Source organism: Chelonoidis abingdonii, chromosome 10 (assembly GCF_003597395.2).
Source record: "Chelonoidis abingdonii isolate Lonesome George chromosome 10, CheloAbing_2.0, whole genome shotgun sequence".
In the NCBI taxonomy this organism is placed as follows: domain Eukaryota; kingdom Metazoa; phylum Chordata; order Testudines; family Testudinidae; genus Chelonoidis; species Chelonoidis abingdonii.
The window spans coordinates 6850106-6865957 of record NC_133778.1 but is presented as its reverse complement, the minus strand read 5'-3'; the positions used below and the strand labels follow the sequence as shown (position 1 = coordinate 6865957).

Below are 15852 nucleotides of genomic sequence, written 5' to 3'. Positions count from 1 at the left end.
AGTAGCCGAGGCTGGAGTTTTAACACTTCACAAGCAGAACGTGGTCCAAGTACTGGGATCTGCACCAAGCAGCACCTGCCTCTCTCACCCCACAGGGTTGTCCCGCCTCATCACGTGGCCCCTTTGCACCCAACTCGGTGTTACTAGTTCATTGCAGTACAGCCAGTGCGAGCCAAGTCTCCACGGGAAGCCGTAGACTTCCGCTGTACTGCCCGCCCAGTCCCAGGGAATGCCCAGTGCCACAGGGCAGGATTTCCGAAGGGTGGGGACTTTGGCTCTGGGGGGTCGGCTCGTGAGCAGTTCATTCCTGGATTTGGATTCCAAGCCCTGCCAGGTCCCATGAGGGTTTAGGATCTGGGGTTTAGGTTCGGTGCCATCTTCACTGGGATGAGGAGAAGGGAGAGGGGCTGAGCATGGCTGTACTGCACACATGTACCTGCCTGTGGAGAGCCCTCAGCCAGACAGCCAAAGTGCGGGGGGGGGATGGAAATTGGGGCCTCTCTTGAGATAAAGTGACAGCCCCCTTCTCTGCCCCCGCCGGGGTATTGCATGGATGGAGAGGCTGCTGTTCCCCACCCACCCACTACTGCGCGGCACGCAAGGTATGGAGCTGTTTGGTGTTATTTTTACCTGTTTGGCAGGGCAGTTCCGGGCAGACGATCTGTGGATCTGAAACGAGAACAAAGGAGCAGCTAGTGAAATGGTGCCGCCCCATCTCAGCAGCAGACTAGGCCTCTTGCTCCGTGGTGGGCGAGGACACACATAGGGGTGGGTGCTGCCCATGGGGTTCTGCTCTCCGGTTGGGGAAGAGACAGCTGTGCTGATCTGCACTAGGGAGATGTGATCTCCAGTGTAACTGACCCAGCTACAGTCATTGTTATCCAGTGGTATAGCACTGTGTGCTGCATACAACCGACCAACTCGCACCCCAGCCCCAGCCTTGCACGGTGACTGAGCCAGGGTGGCAGGTGCAGACCTGGGCAGAGGACGTCCTCCATCTTGTCAATGAATTCCTCAGCCACCAGCTCCGAGAAGAGCTTCATTTTCTGGACGTGCTGCTGATCATTGCACGCAATGGAGTGCAGGGTCTCATCCTGGTCTGGCTGGTTGAACATGTCTCCGATGCCGATGGCGTTGACAATCACATCTCCCTGGCAGAAGGCCCGGAGGTTGTTGTCATCGTCCCGCGGATCGTGGCGCCCGTCTGTGATCACCACGGCAAACACACGGGCTTTCTCTCGCTTACTCTCCTTGATGAGCTTGTTGTAGGCAAACTGCAGGGCAGAGGGTGTCCAGGTGCCCCCGGCAATCCACTCCAGACGCTTCACCGCCTCCTTGAAGTTGGACAGCGAGTTGATGCGCTCGTCGTTGAGCTGGATGGCCTCAAACGTCCCCTCGTGGCTGTACTGCACCACCCCGACCCGGGCACCTGCAGGGAGACAGATGGTCACACCCTGCCATCCTCACTCCTGTGGCGCCCTCCCCCAGCTCACTGGGATGTGTTCCCTATGCATGGCACACACTGGCACCACACTATACATGCCAAACTGTCTGGAGAGGGCACCATCGCTCCGGACCCCTGCATGGCAGCATCACATGTGACATCATGACACAGCCACGCTGCATCATGCATGCAAATGACTTGCACCAGTGACAAGCACTGAAAGACAGAATGGTTCCACATGGTCAAAGTGCTGTCATGGTGTTGCAAAACAACACACAATTCCAGTTCTCTCGGGCTCTGAACAATAGAAAACAACCCGTATTCTTGTACAGAACAATCCCTAAAACAATAATAATCTAACCCCCCATCTCTTATTGCTGTTCTAAAACATAAATCTGTAATATGAAGCCAAAGAGCACCCCAAATCACACTGCCTTACAGTCTGAAATGCTCCCAAGTAGCTGCGCTCTATGACAGCTGACCCATCTCTCCCAGGCTGCTGATCGCAAGTGGTAACACTTCTTTAAATCTTACATGTGAATGTTGTCTTTACAATCAACACACACACATCCATCTTTATTAACCTACCTGCACACACACACACACATACTCCCACTGCCCTACGCAACGTGCTAGTGTTGTCTGACACATTTACTCCACTTGCTGACTCGTTCTCCTGAGTTCTCTCTCTCTCTGCTTCCCTCTGCGGCTGATGTCAATGGGCCACCCAGCAAGCTTCTTTCTTCTCTCCTGTCAGCGTCCAGCCTCCCGACACCTTTGGCTGCCCACTGCCACGCTGACTTTTCTACTGTCCTGTCAGAACTGTCTAGGCACCTTTGCCAAAATCTCCCTCCTGCACATGCCCACGTTCCAGGCACGCTGGGACACATGCCAACATTCCTAGCCGTCCCACCAATTTCCATTACCTCAGTTATGAGCTGCTGACCTTTCCCCTCATTTGGTTTTCCCACCGATTTTATTGTGACCTTTAACCTACATATAATAGTGGAGTGACTCCTGCTCATTTAACGCGGGAGCCAGGGACACAGAATGGAGTGCTGCCCCTTGAAAGGTGCTGCCCCAAGCACATGCTTGGAACGCTGGTGCCTAGAGTCGGCCCTGCTTAGAGCGGGTGGTTAAGAGATGGGGGTCCAAGAGCCCCATCTGTCTTTCCCTCAGCCCCACAGCACTGCTCACCCGCACCCCTCACCTGTCTCTGACTTGGGGTCCTTGGCGATGGAGCCCAGGCGACTGACCACGTTGATGACAAAGTTCTTTTCCAGGGAGAAGTTGGTGTAGCCGATGCTTTCGGAGCTGTCTATGACAAACACGATGTCCAGGGCACCGCAGCGCTTCTCGCAGTCTGCAGATGGGAGAGAGGAATGGATCACAGGGGGACAAGGCCAGCAGGGCCTGCCCAGATCGCAGGGAGGGCCTCCATCACATGGGAGAGCACCCATGGGAAGATCCCACATCAGGTCCCTGCCATCCTACCCGAAGGAAAGTGAAGCCATCCACAGGCAGCTGGACACCTCGGGAGGAAACTAAGCTGATGCTCTGTGGCACGTGGCTGGATGCTCATTAGCCTTATCTGAGTTTGCAGACCTGAGAGATTTATCCAGCCCTTTACCCACCCAGCTTAGCAGGGACTCAGTCCCTGTCCCTGGCAGGGGAAGGCTGTGACTGGCTGCGACCCACCATTCCCTGATGCTTGTCTGTGGCACCTCTGCTGGGAGAGCAGAGAGACCGGCTGGGCTGTCTCACACCGCCTGTGCAGCTTCACCGCCGCGATGGTGGAGCATGCAGGGCAGCGAGCAGCGGATGGTCAGGCCCAGCAGGAGTTTCGTTATTTCCCTGAGTCTGAGCAGTGGGTCTGTGTTCTGCTGGCAATTCCATCGCCCCAACAGGCAGGGCATGCTCGGCACAGACGGTGCCAAGGGGCAGCAGCTGTGCATGCAGACAATACCGTCTGAGCAAACCCATGAGAGTCCTGCTCTGCCCCAACTCTGCAGCCATCTGTGGCACACGGGGGAGAGCTGGCCCTCTCCTGGGGCGAGGGTTGCCATGTACGACCTTCCTGCTAATACCACAGGTGCAGAGGGGGATGACTGGGGAGGGACCCCCAAGGGACACACAGCATGCTCCGGGTTCAGAGCCAGGCTGCTCAGCGCTGACCGAGCCCCCAAAGAGAAGAGCATTGGACTGACCGCAGCAGCCGCAGGTTTCTCTCACGTAGGTCATCACATCGCATTCCTGCCAGCAAAACACAAGAAGCAGAGCGCTGGTGAGTGCCAACCTGCCTGTAGGGTGGGAGTGTCCCCACCATTCCCGGCCTGCAACACAGCTTCCCTTCTGCATTCCCTTCCTCAGTCCCACACCGCTCTCCTGCTGCTCTGTGCTGCGGGGTGAGTCCAGCCAGAGCTGCATCCCTGGCACCAAGAGCAGGATCTGCCTTGGAGTCTCAGTCCCACTCAGCATGCTGCAGGGGAACCGTCCCTGGGTGGGCGTCATGCCCCCGCCCCCCAGCTGTATCAGTGGGAGGTAATTAGGAACCTGCCTCTACTTACGGTTAGGCCAGGATCTCCGGGTGGGCCTGGGTCACCCTGTAAGAAGAACACAGCTGTGTCATGTCCTTTCCTGACTTACCTTTGGGATCTAGTCACAGCTGCCTGCGGGGGCTGGATTCACGCAGGCGCTGGCAGGCAGGGGAACGGTAACAGCCCCAGAGTGCCTAGCTGGAATCATTAATGGCTGGCCTACAAGGGAGCAGCCCCCTGCCAGTCTGGCAGGGGGAGGCCCTACCAGGGCTTCCTCAGCCTAGCGGCTTCAAGCACAAATAAGATGGAGGGAGAAAGGGAGCAGCTGGGCGCAACCGATCTGACAGTGCCACGGTACGGTACCTCGTCGCCCTTTTTGCCTGGTTCACCTCTGGGGCCGGGTTGGCCGGAGGGGGGGAGGTCACCCTGGCAGGAAGAGAAAAGGAATGAATTTGACAGGCATGACATGGGTGATACTGCTGAAGTAAGAGCCCCCCCCCCACTTGCCCTGGCCATCAACACCCCAGCTGAGTACTGCAAGGGCCTTGCCTCTCCTGCTGGACACTAGCTCCTAGCCACGGGAGCGGCTGTGCTGTACTCAGGCAGATCTCACTGCAAATACCGTGTTCCTGGTACGGGGGGCCAGGTGCGCTAAGGGGCCAGGTACGCAACCCGTCCAGCATCCAGCCACATGCAGGATGTGCTCTGGTCTTGCAAGTGGCATGGCCCATAAGCTTCCAGTTTGTGCCCCAGCCAGAAATCTGAACCAGACTGTGATCCCAGCTACACTCCCAGTGTAAAGAGACTGGCATTGCCCAGGCTGGGGAGCAGCAGCAATGCCAGGTGGGAGCTCTATGGACTTTAACCTGGCTCTCTCATACCCAGGCGCCCCAGAGGCTAGACGTGCAGAAAAGCAGGGTCCGTATGTCGTCCCCTCAACCTCTGCCAGCGTGGGTGTCCTGCCCATGGCAGGAAAGCAGGGCCTGGATATGGGAGCAGCACTGACAGTGTACTTACAGCTTCCCCTTTGTCTCCTTTCCTCCCAGGATCGCCTTTCGGTCCAGGGTCACCCCTTCCACCCTGTTCAAAGAAGGGAGAGAGATGTGATGGCAGTCCAGAGCGTGTGCCGGGAAAGCTGCACTGCTGTTAGCCAGGCTGATCTCCTGTCCCAGAAACACAGCCTGCGCACAGGTCGCCTGTTGTCAAGGAGCCCCGGGCGTGGGGAAGAGGAAGTGGGATTTCTGAAGACGTCTGGCTTTCCCAGTCATTCATTTCAGAGGGGGACGCTTTATGAAACATCAGGTTACTACTCTGAAAATACATGCCTGGAAGAGCTCCAGGGCCAGGGGTGTCAACGGGAGAGCTTGGTGATCCTGTGCATGGGACTAACTACTACCGGAAGTTAGACAGCTAACGTGTAGCCCTAGTGCTGAATGCTGCACCGAACGGAGATATGCCTAGCACATGTCAATCGCACCATGTAGGGGTAATTACTGTGAAGTACGTAGGGCTTTTGGCAAGCTGAGGCTCGGTAATTGCTGCTAGCATGTAGCTATCTGCCTCTGAGCATCACCATTAGATTGCAGCGTTTACCAGGGTAGCATCCAGAGGCCCCACCCTGGACTGGTGCCTCCTTGTGCTAGGCGCTGTACAGACCTGGAATGACCAACACACAAAGTGTGAGGGCGAGGAAGATAACTGACTGTATATCTGTGTGTCCTTAGCTTCTCTGGATAGTTCACCTGGCACCACCCTCGGCCCACCACCAGCACACAGCGCCTGGGCTCTGTGATGAAGAGAAATGCCCCTGGTAGCCCACTGCTGTGGGTGGAGCCCTCTTGGCCCACAACAAGCCCAAGCTGAGGCATACATGTGGCACTAGGGGCCAGGCCAAGGCTCCTTGGAGGCCGGGGACAGACGCCCAGTGATTCAATGGGCTGGACCAGTCCCTAAGGAGGCGGCTGGGGCCACTGTCCCACTGTAGGGTTCTCAGTGGGAGTTCCTGGCCACCTGTGCACAGGTCCAGAGGCCCTTCTGCTGGCACAGCCCCAGCACTCCCTGAGGGATGACCCCTTTGGTTTCAACACAGAGTCCCCACCTCAGGGGCCGGACACGCCATGGCTCCCTGCATGGCCACTGTGCCAGCTCCCCTTGCCTGGGGTGGAAGCGGACCTTGCTAGGGCCCTCCCCAGGCTGGATGCCACCCTGAGGACACAGGTCTGTTAGTACCAGGGCAATTCTAGGGTTGGAAGACAGTTATTTCTCAGCATCCTCCCCGGAGGCATATGCTGAGAGAGGGCAGCGCACATAGTGACACTAACCCCTGTGTCTGTGTGTACACACACCGCTAAATCCAGCCAAATGGATCAAGGTCCTGCACACTCTTCCCCAGATGAGTGACCCCTGGGACCAATGGGGCTGCTTGTAGGACACAGGTCACCAGGCCCGCAGGTTAGAGCCCCCTGGGATCATCAGAGCTGCTGGCAGGTCATAGGTCAGCCATGCCCATCAGTGCAGGGTTCCTCTGTCACTCATTGACAGGCCAGGAACTAACTGCTTAGCTCAGTGGTTAAACCGATAACCTCATAAATACACCCCCCCCACACACCCCTTACCTCTGGACCAGGTGGCCCCGTCTCGCCTTTGTCACCCTGGGAACACACAGAAGTTAGTTAGCTTCAGTTTTGTGCTGGATTGAAATTTGCTGCACATGTGGCCAGAGACAATGGTGATGGACACATTTCAAAATAATACACCAACATACTTGTGGCCTGGTTTTAGGAGGGGGTTGAACCTCTGCAACTCCCCTGGACTTCTGTGGGGACTGCAGGTCCCTAGCACCTCTGACAGCCCAGCCAGAAGAGCCCACTGGAGTCAGTGGGAGACTTTCCGCAGTCGGAGGGGCTCTGGCTCTGGCCCTGAAGCCCCACAAGCGAGTGGCTGACTGCTGGAAGCAGAGGGTAAGATTCCCCGGCCGAATTGTGGTGGGAACACATATCACTGCACTGCTCCGCACCCCGCACAGCTGGCTCAGGCTGGGATAATCCACAGGCAGCTATTTAACACACAGACCAGTCAGTCTCCTATTCAATGCAGCCTGGGTGTTTAGAGCAGGTGGCTCTGGTACCAGACCTGCATTCCTCACACCACCTTTATCCATCAGGGAGAAGTGGATACGTAACACGTACATGCTGGTTTATTGCACTGAATTCAAAGGGGTGTGAGGGAACCTGACCCTCCAACAGGACTATTATGTTCCTACTTATTCCGGGGAGCAATAAGGCTTCATCCTGACAGTGGAACCCTCCTGCCAGCCTCTCACCGCTCCTTCCATGCCTGCCCCTCTGCTGCGTGGGAACGATTCCCCACTGGTTTCATCTGTGCTATCGCTGGGTCAGCGGCTTTTCCCTTTCTCCAGATCTGGTTCCAACAAGGCTTCCTCCCCAAACCTCCCTCCTCTGCTTCTCTCAAAAGGCTCAGCCAGGAGAGCTGGGATTTCCCCTGCACAGCCGGCTGAAGCCATAGCAGCTAGTGTGCCGGGCATGAATGGGTGCTTAGCCACATGAATGTGATCAGCCACTAGGCTAATAGGGCCCATAGCCAGGAGCCCTGGCCAATTGGGGGGCCCTAGAAAAATGGGCGCTCCTGTGCCCCAACCCGCTCCGCCTGCCCAGCACTCCTGCCTGACAGCAGGGGAAGCCCCTGCGACCCAACCCCCTTTCCCCAGCAGAAGTGCGGGGTTGGAGGCTGGGAGGGACTGCAAGCAGAAGGGGTGGGGAGGGGTCCCCCACTTGCTCTGAACCAGGGCCCCACAAAAGCTTAATTTGCCTCTGCCTGAGCCATACGTACCCCAAGTCCTCTGGGGCCAGGGTAGCTGAAGCCAGGTCTGCCTTGGTCTCCCTTTGGGGGGAAAGAGAGAATGGTTCAGTGAAGCCAGAACGTTAAAATGCAGCACGTGCTGAGCTAGCGACGTCAGTGAATCGGGGAGTTTCTCTTCTCTAGAAGACACACCCGCAATCTCTCCATTTGGGTCACTGACTTAGCTAGCTGCTGGGTGCTGGAGCACTCTAGAAGGAGCATCCCCGTTTGTAAGGCAGAGGAATGGGGCTAAGAGAAGCCAAGGACAGTAATGACTTCAGCACAGGACTCTGCACCAACAGCACCAGCCTTCCAGAAACAGCAGGGCTGCCTGACAGGAGGAGAGTTTGGACAGGGAGGCGGTGTGGACCTGGACACTTCACCTAGGTGTCACCAGCGTGTCTTTAGCCAGGGGAAGGACTAAGCTGCCACGGCTGGAGGGGGCAGGTGAGAACTCAGAGTGGGTCTTAGAGGTGCAGACTGAGGTGGGGGCGTTCACTGCCCCCATGGAGTATACAGGTGAAGCCGCTGATTCCCCTCTTTCTATTGCACTGGACATATGTCTAGACTTTACCTTTGGTCCTGGGGGCCCTGAGTTTCCCCTTGGGCCCATGTCACCTGGGTCCCCACGAGATCCCTGCAAGACAGCGTGGGAGAGAGCAGGATAAGCAGAGGACATCGATCGCACACTGGGCCAGGGGATGGTGCTGTGGATGGCTTGGGAGATACGGGGGGTTAAACTAACACAGAACAATTCCACATTTCAATTGCTGCTCGCATCCCCGCAGGGCCCATGCACCGAACTCTTCTGGCATTAGTGGGTTCCAGGGGGAAACCACCCCTGCCACCAAGTGACGCTGGAATTAACCACAAACTAAACCAGGGCGCAAAGGGGCAGCTCTGGCCAAGTGACCAGAAAGTCAGGCCTGAGAGAGGGAGTGCAGCCTAGCGGACCGAGCAGAGCAGCAGGAGCCACTGAATGTGCCCTGGATTCTGACCCTGGCTCTGACACCGATTTGTGGGGCAAGTCCCTGTGCCCATCTGTAAAACATGCTGGCCCCACTGCTGGGAGGTAGGAAGGGTGAATGGACGTTCATATCATTCTCTGTAAAATCTGGGGGCTGTTATCAAAGTCACTCACTATTCTGCAATCACTGGGAAACTTACAGGCCTGCCTGGCTCTCCCACGACACCCTGCGGGCCTCGGGGCCCCGGCAGTCCTCGGTCGCCCTTGAGGAACAAAGCAAGAAGACAGGTCACCACACTGTGAGCGGACAGGCACACACCAGCTCTCAGCATTTAATGGGCAGTGCAGAGTGTACGCAGCACCAGCAGGGCAGGTGCCACTGGCAGCAGGGCATTGAATGGGGTGGGGTCAACCAGGGCATCTGGGCAGTCCTAGGCTCCCATTTGGGGAACCCTTTGCTGTTAGCGTCCCCTCTCCCAGGAGAAGCCTCTTGCTGCTGCTCCGGGGGTGCAGATTGCCCGAGGAACGCTGTCCTGGCACTGGACTATCTCACGGCAGAGCCGTCTGCCTGAGCACACAGTGCAATGTTCCCTTTCCCGGCCGACACTGCCGGAGTGAGACAAAGTGCTCAGCATTTGAACTCTGCTCCCTGGGCAGGGCTATGCTACTAGGGAAGGCCTAGCTCAGCGTTCCTGCCTGGTGCAGTGCCACTGGGCCTCTTCCCCGCTTCCTCTGCTTTGGGCTACCCCTGGCTGGCTCTCTGGCGGCTCCTTCCCAGCTGACACCCCCCGGGCAGCCTCAAGCAGCTGCCTCTCCATCCTGGGGCCAAGCACAAGAGGGGCAGCAGGTGGCCAGGTGTTCTCATGTTTGTGGCATTGTGGAAAGGGAGGGAAGGGTTAAAGAAACCTCTCTCCAGCACCCAGATTACAGGGACATGGCTGTGGGTATTGGGGAGAGGGAAATGTGGCTTCCCACACCAGGCTCTGATCTCCTCAGGGCTGGGAGACCTGCCTGCATGACTGTGCACAGCATCTGGACAGATTCCTGCCCTGTGGGCAGCCCTCCTGTGTGATGGTGGTTGGCACGAGGGGACACGTAGCAGGCAAGCTTGGCTCTCGCACAGCCATGGGGTTGGAGAGAGGGGCCTGCTGGGGGCTTGGAGGAAGGGCACACATGCTGCAGTAGGAACTGGGGGGCGGATATTCCTCATGCTTTGTGGAGACAGCTCAGGGGGCTGGGGAGAGCGTCAATGGCCATTCCCTCTGCTGCCTGCCCCAAGCCTGTTATTGGTGCTTACCCTTGCTCCTTTGCTGCCGACTTCTCCAGCCAGGCCCCGGGGGCCTTCGGGGCCGGGGTCTCCCTGTTGGCAGAAAAAGGTTGTAAGACACACTCACCGTCCAGCGCTGCCTTGGGCCGTGTCTCAGCTGCCGAGGGCCCCCAGCCTCAGGCACCACCTCAGGAGAGGCCCACGCCCAGTTCCTTTCTTTGGGGTGGGTGCTGCAAGGGCAAGGTGTCCTCAGCCGCCCTCACAGCCTGGAGCGTCCATCACTGCCCTCTCTCTGTCCCCTCAGCCCCGGGTCAGGCCCCCAGACTCCAGGTGGAGCAGCACCCACCTCCCCCAGCTGCTCCTGCGTCTGCTAGCGGGGTCGCTAGAATGATATGGGCATTCCTCTACCCCCTCCATGACTGCAGAGACCCCCTCCATGACTGCAGGGGCCAGGGCCTGTGTGGGGGTGGACGGACGGCTCTGTCTCTCAGGGTATGGATCCGAAAGCAGCCCACGTCCATGCCTCCCTCCTGAGCTGCCCCTTTCTCTGAGCTGAGCTTGGAGAGCCCGGCTCAGCCCCTGCACTCAGCCCGCTCGCCTCCCGACTGTCCGATTGGCAGGAGCAAGCGTGTCGCAGCCAAGCCTGGCCTGCCTTCGCTGCCTGCCGGGGCTGCAGGAGGGGAGACTGGGGCCATAGGTATCTTGGGAGGCAGCATCTTGCTCTCAGCCTGGCTGCTGTGCACTTCATCCCCTGCTGTACTCTGGTGCCCCTGCACTCACCTTCTCTCCCTTGGTCCCGTTGGATCCTGGGCTGCCTTTTGTCCCTGGGTCTCCGCGACGACCCTGCGCACACAGACACCAACCAGAGAGACAGGACTCAGATAACCTGCTGCGGCATTGTCCCCCCTCCCTGCCTGCCATTCACTCCTCCTTCCTCTCCCTCGGCAGCTTGTGGCCCCGGGACGGGAGCAGAGAGCACCCAAGGCCCCGTTGTGCTGCGCTGCCCCATGGGGTGAAGCGGTTGGGTGTGTTGTTAAGTAAGGGCTGAACATTTTCTTAGGAGAATCATCACACCGCAGCTCCCACAGGGATACAAATGGTTAATTCCCCTCTGCTAAAAACAGGGCTTTATTTCTAGCTTGACTTTGTCTAGTGTCAGCTTCCAGCCATTGGAACTTGTCTACTGACTCCACCAGAATGACTCCGATTTACCCCCTGCCAGGGAGCAGGCCTGGCGGCTCCAAAGGAGCTGTGCCAATTCACTCCCCGCCGGGGAGCTGTGCCAATTTACCCCCCGCCGGGGAGCCGGCCTGGCGGCTCCAAAGGAGCTGTGCCGATTTACCCCCCGCCGGGGAGCCGGCCTGGTGGCTCCAAAGGAGCTGTGCCGATTTACCCCCCGCCGGGGAGCCGGCCTGGCGGCTCCAAAGGAACTGTGCCGATTTACCCCCCGCCGGGGAGCCGGCCTGGCGGCTCCAAAGGAACTGTGCCGATTTACCCCCCGCCGGGGAGCCGGCCTGGCGGCTCCAAAGGAACTGTGCCGATTTACCCCCCTCCGGGGAGCCAGCCTGGTGGCTCCAAAGGAGCTGTGCCAATTTACCCCCCGCCGGGGAGCCGGCCTGAGGGCCCCAAAGGGAGCTGTGCCGATTTACCCCCTGCCGGGGAGCCGGCCTGGCAGCTCTAAAGGGAGCTGTGCCGATTTACCTCCCGCCAGGAAGCCAGCCGGGTGGCTCTAAAGGGAGCTGTGCTGATTTACCCCCTACTGGGGAGCCGGCCTGGCAGTTCCAAAGCGAGCTGTGCCAATTTACCCCCCGTCGGGGAGTCGGCCTGGCGGCTTCAAAGAAGCTGTTTTGATTTACCCCCTGCCGGGAAACTGTGCCGATTTACCCCCCGCTGGGTAGCTGGCATGGCAGGTCCAAAGGGAGCTGTGCCGATTTACCCCCTCGCTGGGGAGCCGGCCTGGCGGCCCCAAAGGTAGCTGTGCCAATTTACCCCCCAGCCACAGTCTGTAGCTAGCTCCCTGGATTCTGCCATGCCCGAGAACAGCACTGAGGATTCTGCAGCAGCTTCATGTAAGTGAAGCGCGGAGGGTTTGAATGGAGAAAATCTGACAAGGGATGCTACGCTCAGTCCAGCAGCTCTAGGGGCCGGGACTTTCTTTTGATCTGAAGATCAGTTGATTTGCCACAGCCCTTGCACTGTCCATTTCTGCTCTTAGTACCGTGTCACCTGCAAGCACCGCTCCGGGGCAGCTGGGGAGGGGGCAGCTGCGAAGAGAGGTGATTTGGGCCTGGGGGTAGCACACTAGCTGGGTGTTTCTGATAAAATTATCAGAAGGAATTAGTTAACAATGTGGACTTTAACTGGCGATCTTTGGGTTTGCAGAATCAGTGCAGGTGAATGGGGCCAGTCCCACATCCCTCTGACCCATTGTTTCAGGCTGGCTGCAGACTCAGGCAGACCTCTCTCTTCAGGTTTTCAAGGTTTCCTTTGCAAGCAAGATGGCTATGGAAAGCGTCTTACATCCCAGTTCTGACTGCGACAGACAAGGAGCTCGAATCTCTGCGATTCTCTGTGGGGGTCCCTTGGGGGTGCTGTGAGCAGGGCCAGCAGGGGATGCCAGGCCTTGCCAGCTCGCTGCAGGAATGTGGTTTAGCTGCCTTTCCTGTGGGGACAGTCAGTGTGCTTGGCCGGTGCTGGGATCGTGTATGCAGCATGCAGGGATAGGGGATCCCCTTGGGATCTCACCGGCTCTCCCTTGGGTCCAGCAGGTCCTGGGCTGCCTTTGGCTCCCTTGGTACCAGGGCTCCCGGGGGCTCCGTTGTTTCCTTTAGGTCCCTTTGCAAAGAAAGGAAATAGTCAGTGTGTGTTTGAGGATAGTAGGCAGGCCAGCCAGCAGGGGTCACCCTGCCTCCCGGCTCCGCTCACACATCCCCCAGCCACTCCCCTCCCCACCCACCCAGCCAGCCACCCACACGCTGCCCAGTCCCCCTCGCTCCAGCCTCAGTACAACGCAGTGCAGGGGGCTTGGGCTCCTAGGGGCTTGGCTCCCCCTCCTGCCAGACCCTGCTGTCCCTGCCCCTGACCAGGGAGCCCAGGGACTGTGATCGGCCACTGGGGAGGAGCTCCTGGCCCTTTGTCCCCCAGCCCAGGCACCCCTGCAGCAGTTGTGCCCTGTGCAATCCGAGTCGTTTCCTGGAGGAACACTGAGGCACTGACCTGAGTGAGGGGGCAGGACCTCTGCTACTGCTGTGAGCTGTTAGTCCCTACGGTCACAGCTGCCAGTGCCAACCAATGGGGAGCAGTGGGGTTACTGCTGGGAAGGCTGCATTGGGGGCTGGGAACGAGGAGGACGGATGCAAAGCAAGGGATTTTCTGGAGAGGCAGGTCCTGCGTGGCCCCGGTGCCAGGAAGCAGAGATTCCAGCCCCCCGACCCATGCCTGGCCACAGGGGCGCAGCCCCCGCCTCCCCCAGCCTTGCCATGCACCAGACCCCAGGCACTCTTTGAAATCCGCACCACTCCCAGCTGTAACTTCCAATTTTTTTGTCTAGTGGTTGTGCAGCACAGTACAGATTTTCCTTTCCACTACAGCAGCACTGCTACCATATCTCCCAGTGACTCGATTAGCTACTGCCACTGCTCCTGCTCCAAGCCACCCAGTGAGCTGCAGGAGGTGTCTCCTTCAGTGTCACCTGGGGCACTGGCAGGCATGTGCACGTCCCCTGCTTGTTACAGCAACGGTACAGCTCCCCCCTGCCATCGGGCAGATATCAGCTCCCAGAGTGCCTGGGCAATGGCCCGTGTGTTTGAGCTGCAGACATGGCAGCAGTGCTGTACTCTGCAGTTGCCTCATGACCACTGAGTCTGTGAGTATTTTTATCTGTGGCCCCAGAGTATCACAGATGGGTTCCAGAGGGAGGGGCCTGCTCCCAGCTTGGCGGGGAACCTACCGTGTTTCCCTTTTCTCCTGGAGGTCCTGGGGGTCCATTGCGGCCGGGACGGCCAGGATCTCCCTGAAACAGCAAGAGAACAATAGTCACGAGCGACATCACCACCCTGTTCCCCAGGGGTCCCAGCTGCTGCTTATGGCTGATCTGTGCCAGTGGAGGAGTGAGTAACCTGACCTCCACCCTTCCCAAGAGTGAAGTGGGGAGGGCTATCCACCTGCACTTACCCTGGACTGTGGGGCCATCACACTCACAGCTCTGGGAGAAGTGCAACCTCCCCGTGGGCACCAACTTGGTGTGCTCACACGAGAGCCTCAGTCAGGGCATCTGTTCTGACCAGTTAATCACTTTAAACAATGGTCAGCATCTGGGGAAAGAGATTATATGCTCTCCAGGTGGAGAATGTGTTGTAAGTACAATTACTGATGCATTGCAATCCTTAAGGTTGGGAAAAGTTCCTGACCCAATTAAAGATGAGCAATTGTTAAGTTGGTACTGTCTCAAGTGTTTTCAAAAGCTGGAAAAAGGAACAGTCCACTTGTTTGGAGTTGTGCCAGCTTTTGCCCTTATTTTAGGTGGCCTGCAGTATAAATGCAACACACCCAAGCCAAAACCTAGACAGGCACCACGCAGTGAGGAACATGACTACGTATACATGGTGCCCATTCTAGGTACCAGGTATGAAACGGGCATTGAAACTGTCCTCACAAATACTAAATCCTATCTATGTGATGGGGTTCATTGGTGCCAACCACCCGTCAAAGGGAGGTGTGTAGCCCTAAGGATTAACCTGCTGGTTTGCAGAGATATATCTTTTTTTACAAGTTTAATATCTGATGTATTTATAGATTTACAGATTTATATTAAAAATAAGTTTGGCTGTAATGCAAGAGACCCACAGGCCAAAAACCTGCATGTTAAGCTAAGGCAAAGTTAGCATATCTATATCCTGTGCCCTTTTACCCAGAAAAGTAAATTACCCAACCAGACAAAGCACCCACACCTATGGCTCAGGATGGCAGAGGGGGATTTTCACCCACAGACTTAACAAGGACACCACAAGTGCACATGTACCTGTCATCTATACGCACACACATACTAGCCTATGGGGTAAGTGCACCCTAACATTTCTGTGGGGGAGGAATGAAATTTGGGCATAAGAGGAAGGATTTCTGGCATTTATGCCTATGAAAAGGCAATTCATCTTGCTACTGGGGTCGATCTATCTACTCTTCATTGTCTCCATCTTCAACTATGTACCAATGTGACCCATCTACGATGGCTATTAACTATTAATAGGCCGCACTTAGTTTCTTTTAAAACTTTAAAGTTTTAAGGGGACTAGACTAAGCTTGGTTTCCCTAAAGCTTTATTTTCCATTTAATTTTTATTTAGTTAAGTTAGAGAGTAAAAAGCTTTAACAGCTCTTCGCTGTTCGTTTCCTCTGCACACCCCTGCAAGCGGTGGGAAACTGGAACCGCCAGAGGTGAGGTCCTGCGTCTTCGAACACCGGGTTATCAAAACAGGGTGTGAGTAATAAGCAAAGGTTGCAGCACATAATATTGTGTTACCATACGTAGGTCTTAAACAACTAACTGCGATACAATTAGAATTTTGTAATTCTGTTTTACCATTTCATTAATTTTAGTAAAAAGTCTTTATGATTATATCTGTCTCAGTATGAGCTTCCTGTCATACCCCTTTATAAACTCTGTGAAGCCTGATTCAGGACAAGAAATGTATCTTCTGATCAAACAGATTGGCGAGCCACAAACCCCTACTATTAATATTTGTAATTAATTGTTATTAATATTATTAATTTAAATAATGAAA

The 15852-nt window shown here is 56.6% G+C and overlaps 1 protein-coding gene across 1 annotated transcript in view; it reads right to left on the bottom strand.

Moving 5' to 3' along the window:
- Nucleotides 1-15852, bottom strand: part of COL6A2 (collagen type VI alpha 2 chain) — a 46587-nt gene that overhangs the window by 9933 nt on the left and 20802 nt on the right. The window contains exons 13-27 of the mRNA XM_032769457.1: nucleotides 14023-14085; nucleotides 12819-12908; nucleotides 10854-10916; nucleotides 10104-10166; nucleotides 9007-9069; nucleotides 8414-8476; nucleotides 7831-7881; nucleotides 6597-6632; nucleotides 4999-5061; nucleotides 4345-4407; nucleotides 4012-4047; nucleotides 3652-3697; nucleotides 2655-2807; nucleotides 977-1429; nucleotides 631-669 (exon numbers count right to left, since the gene is read on the bottom strand). Of these exons, the coding sequence (XP_032625348.1) occupies nucleotides 631-669; nucleotides 977-1429; nucleotides 2655-2807; nucleotides 3652-3697; nucleotides 4012-4047; nucleotides 4345-4407; nucleotides 4999-5061; nucleotides 6597-6632; nucleotides 7831-7881; nucleotides 8414-8476; nucleotides 9007-9069; nucleotides 10104-10166; nucleotides 10854-10916; nucleotides 12819-12908; nucleotides 14023-14085 (1345 nt within the window). The remainder of the gene's footprint in view (nucleotides 1-630; nucleotides 670-976; nucleotides 1430-2654; nucleotides 2808-3651; nucleotides 3698-4011; nucleotides 4048-4344; nucleotides 4408-4998; nucleotides 5062-6596; nucleotides 6633-7830; nucleotides 7882-8413; nucleotides 8477-9006; nucleotides 9070-10103; nucleotides 10167-10853; nucleotides 10917-12818; nucleotides 12909-14022; nucleotides 14086-15852) is intronic.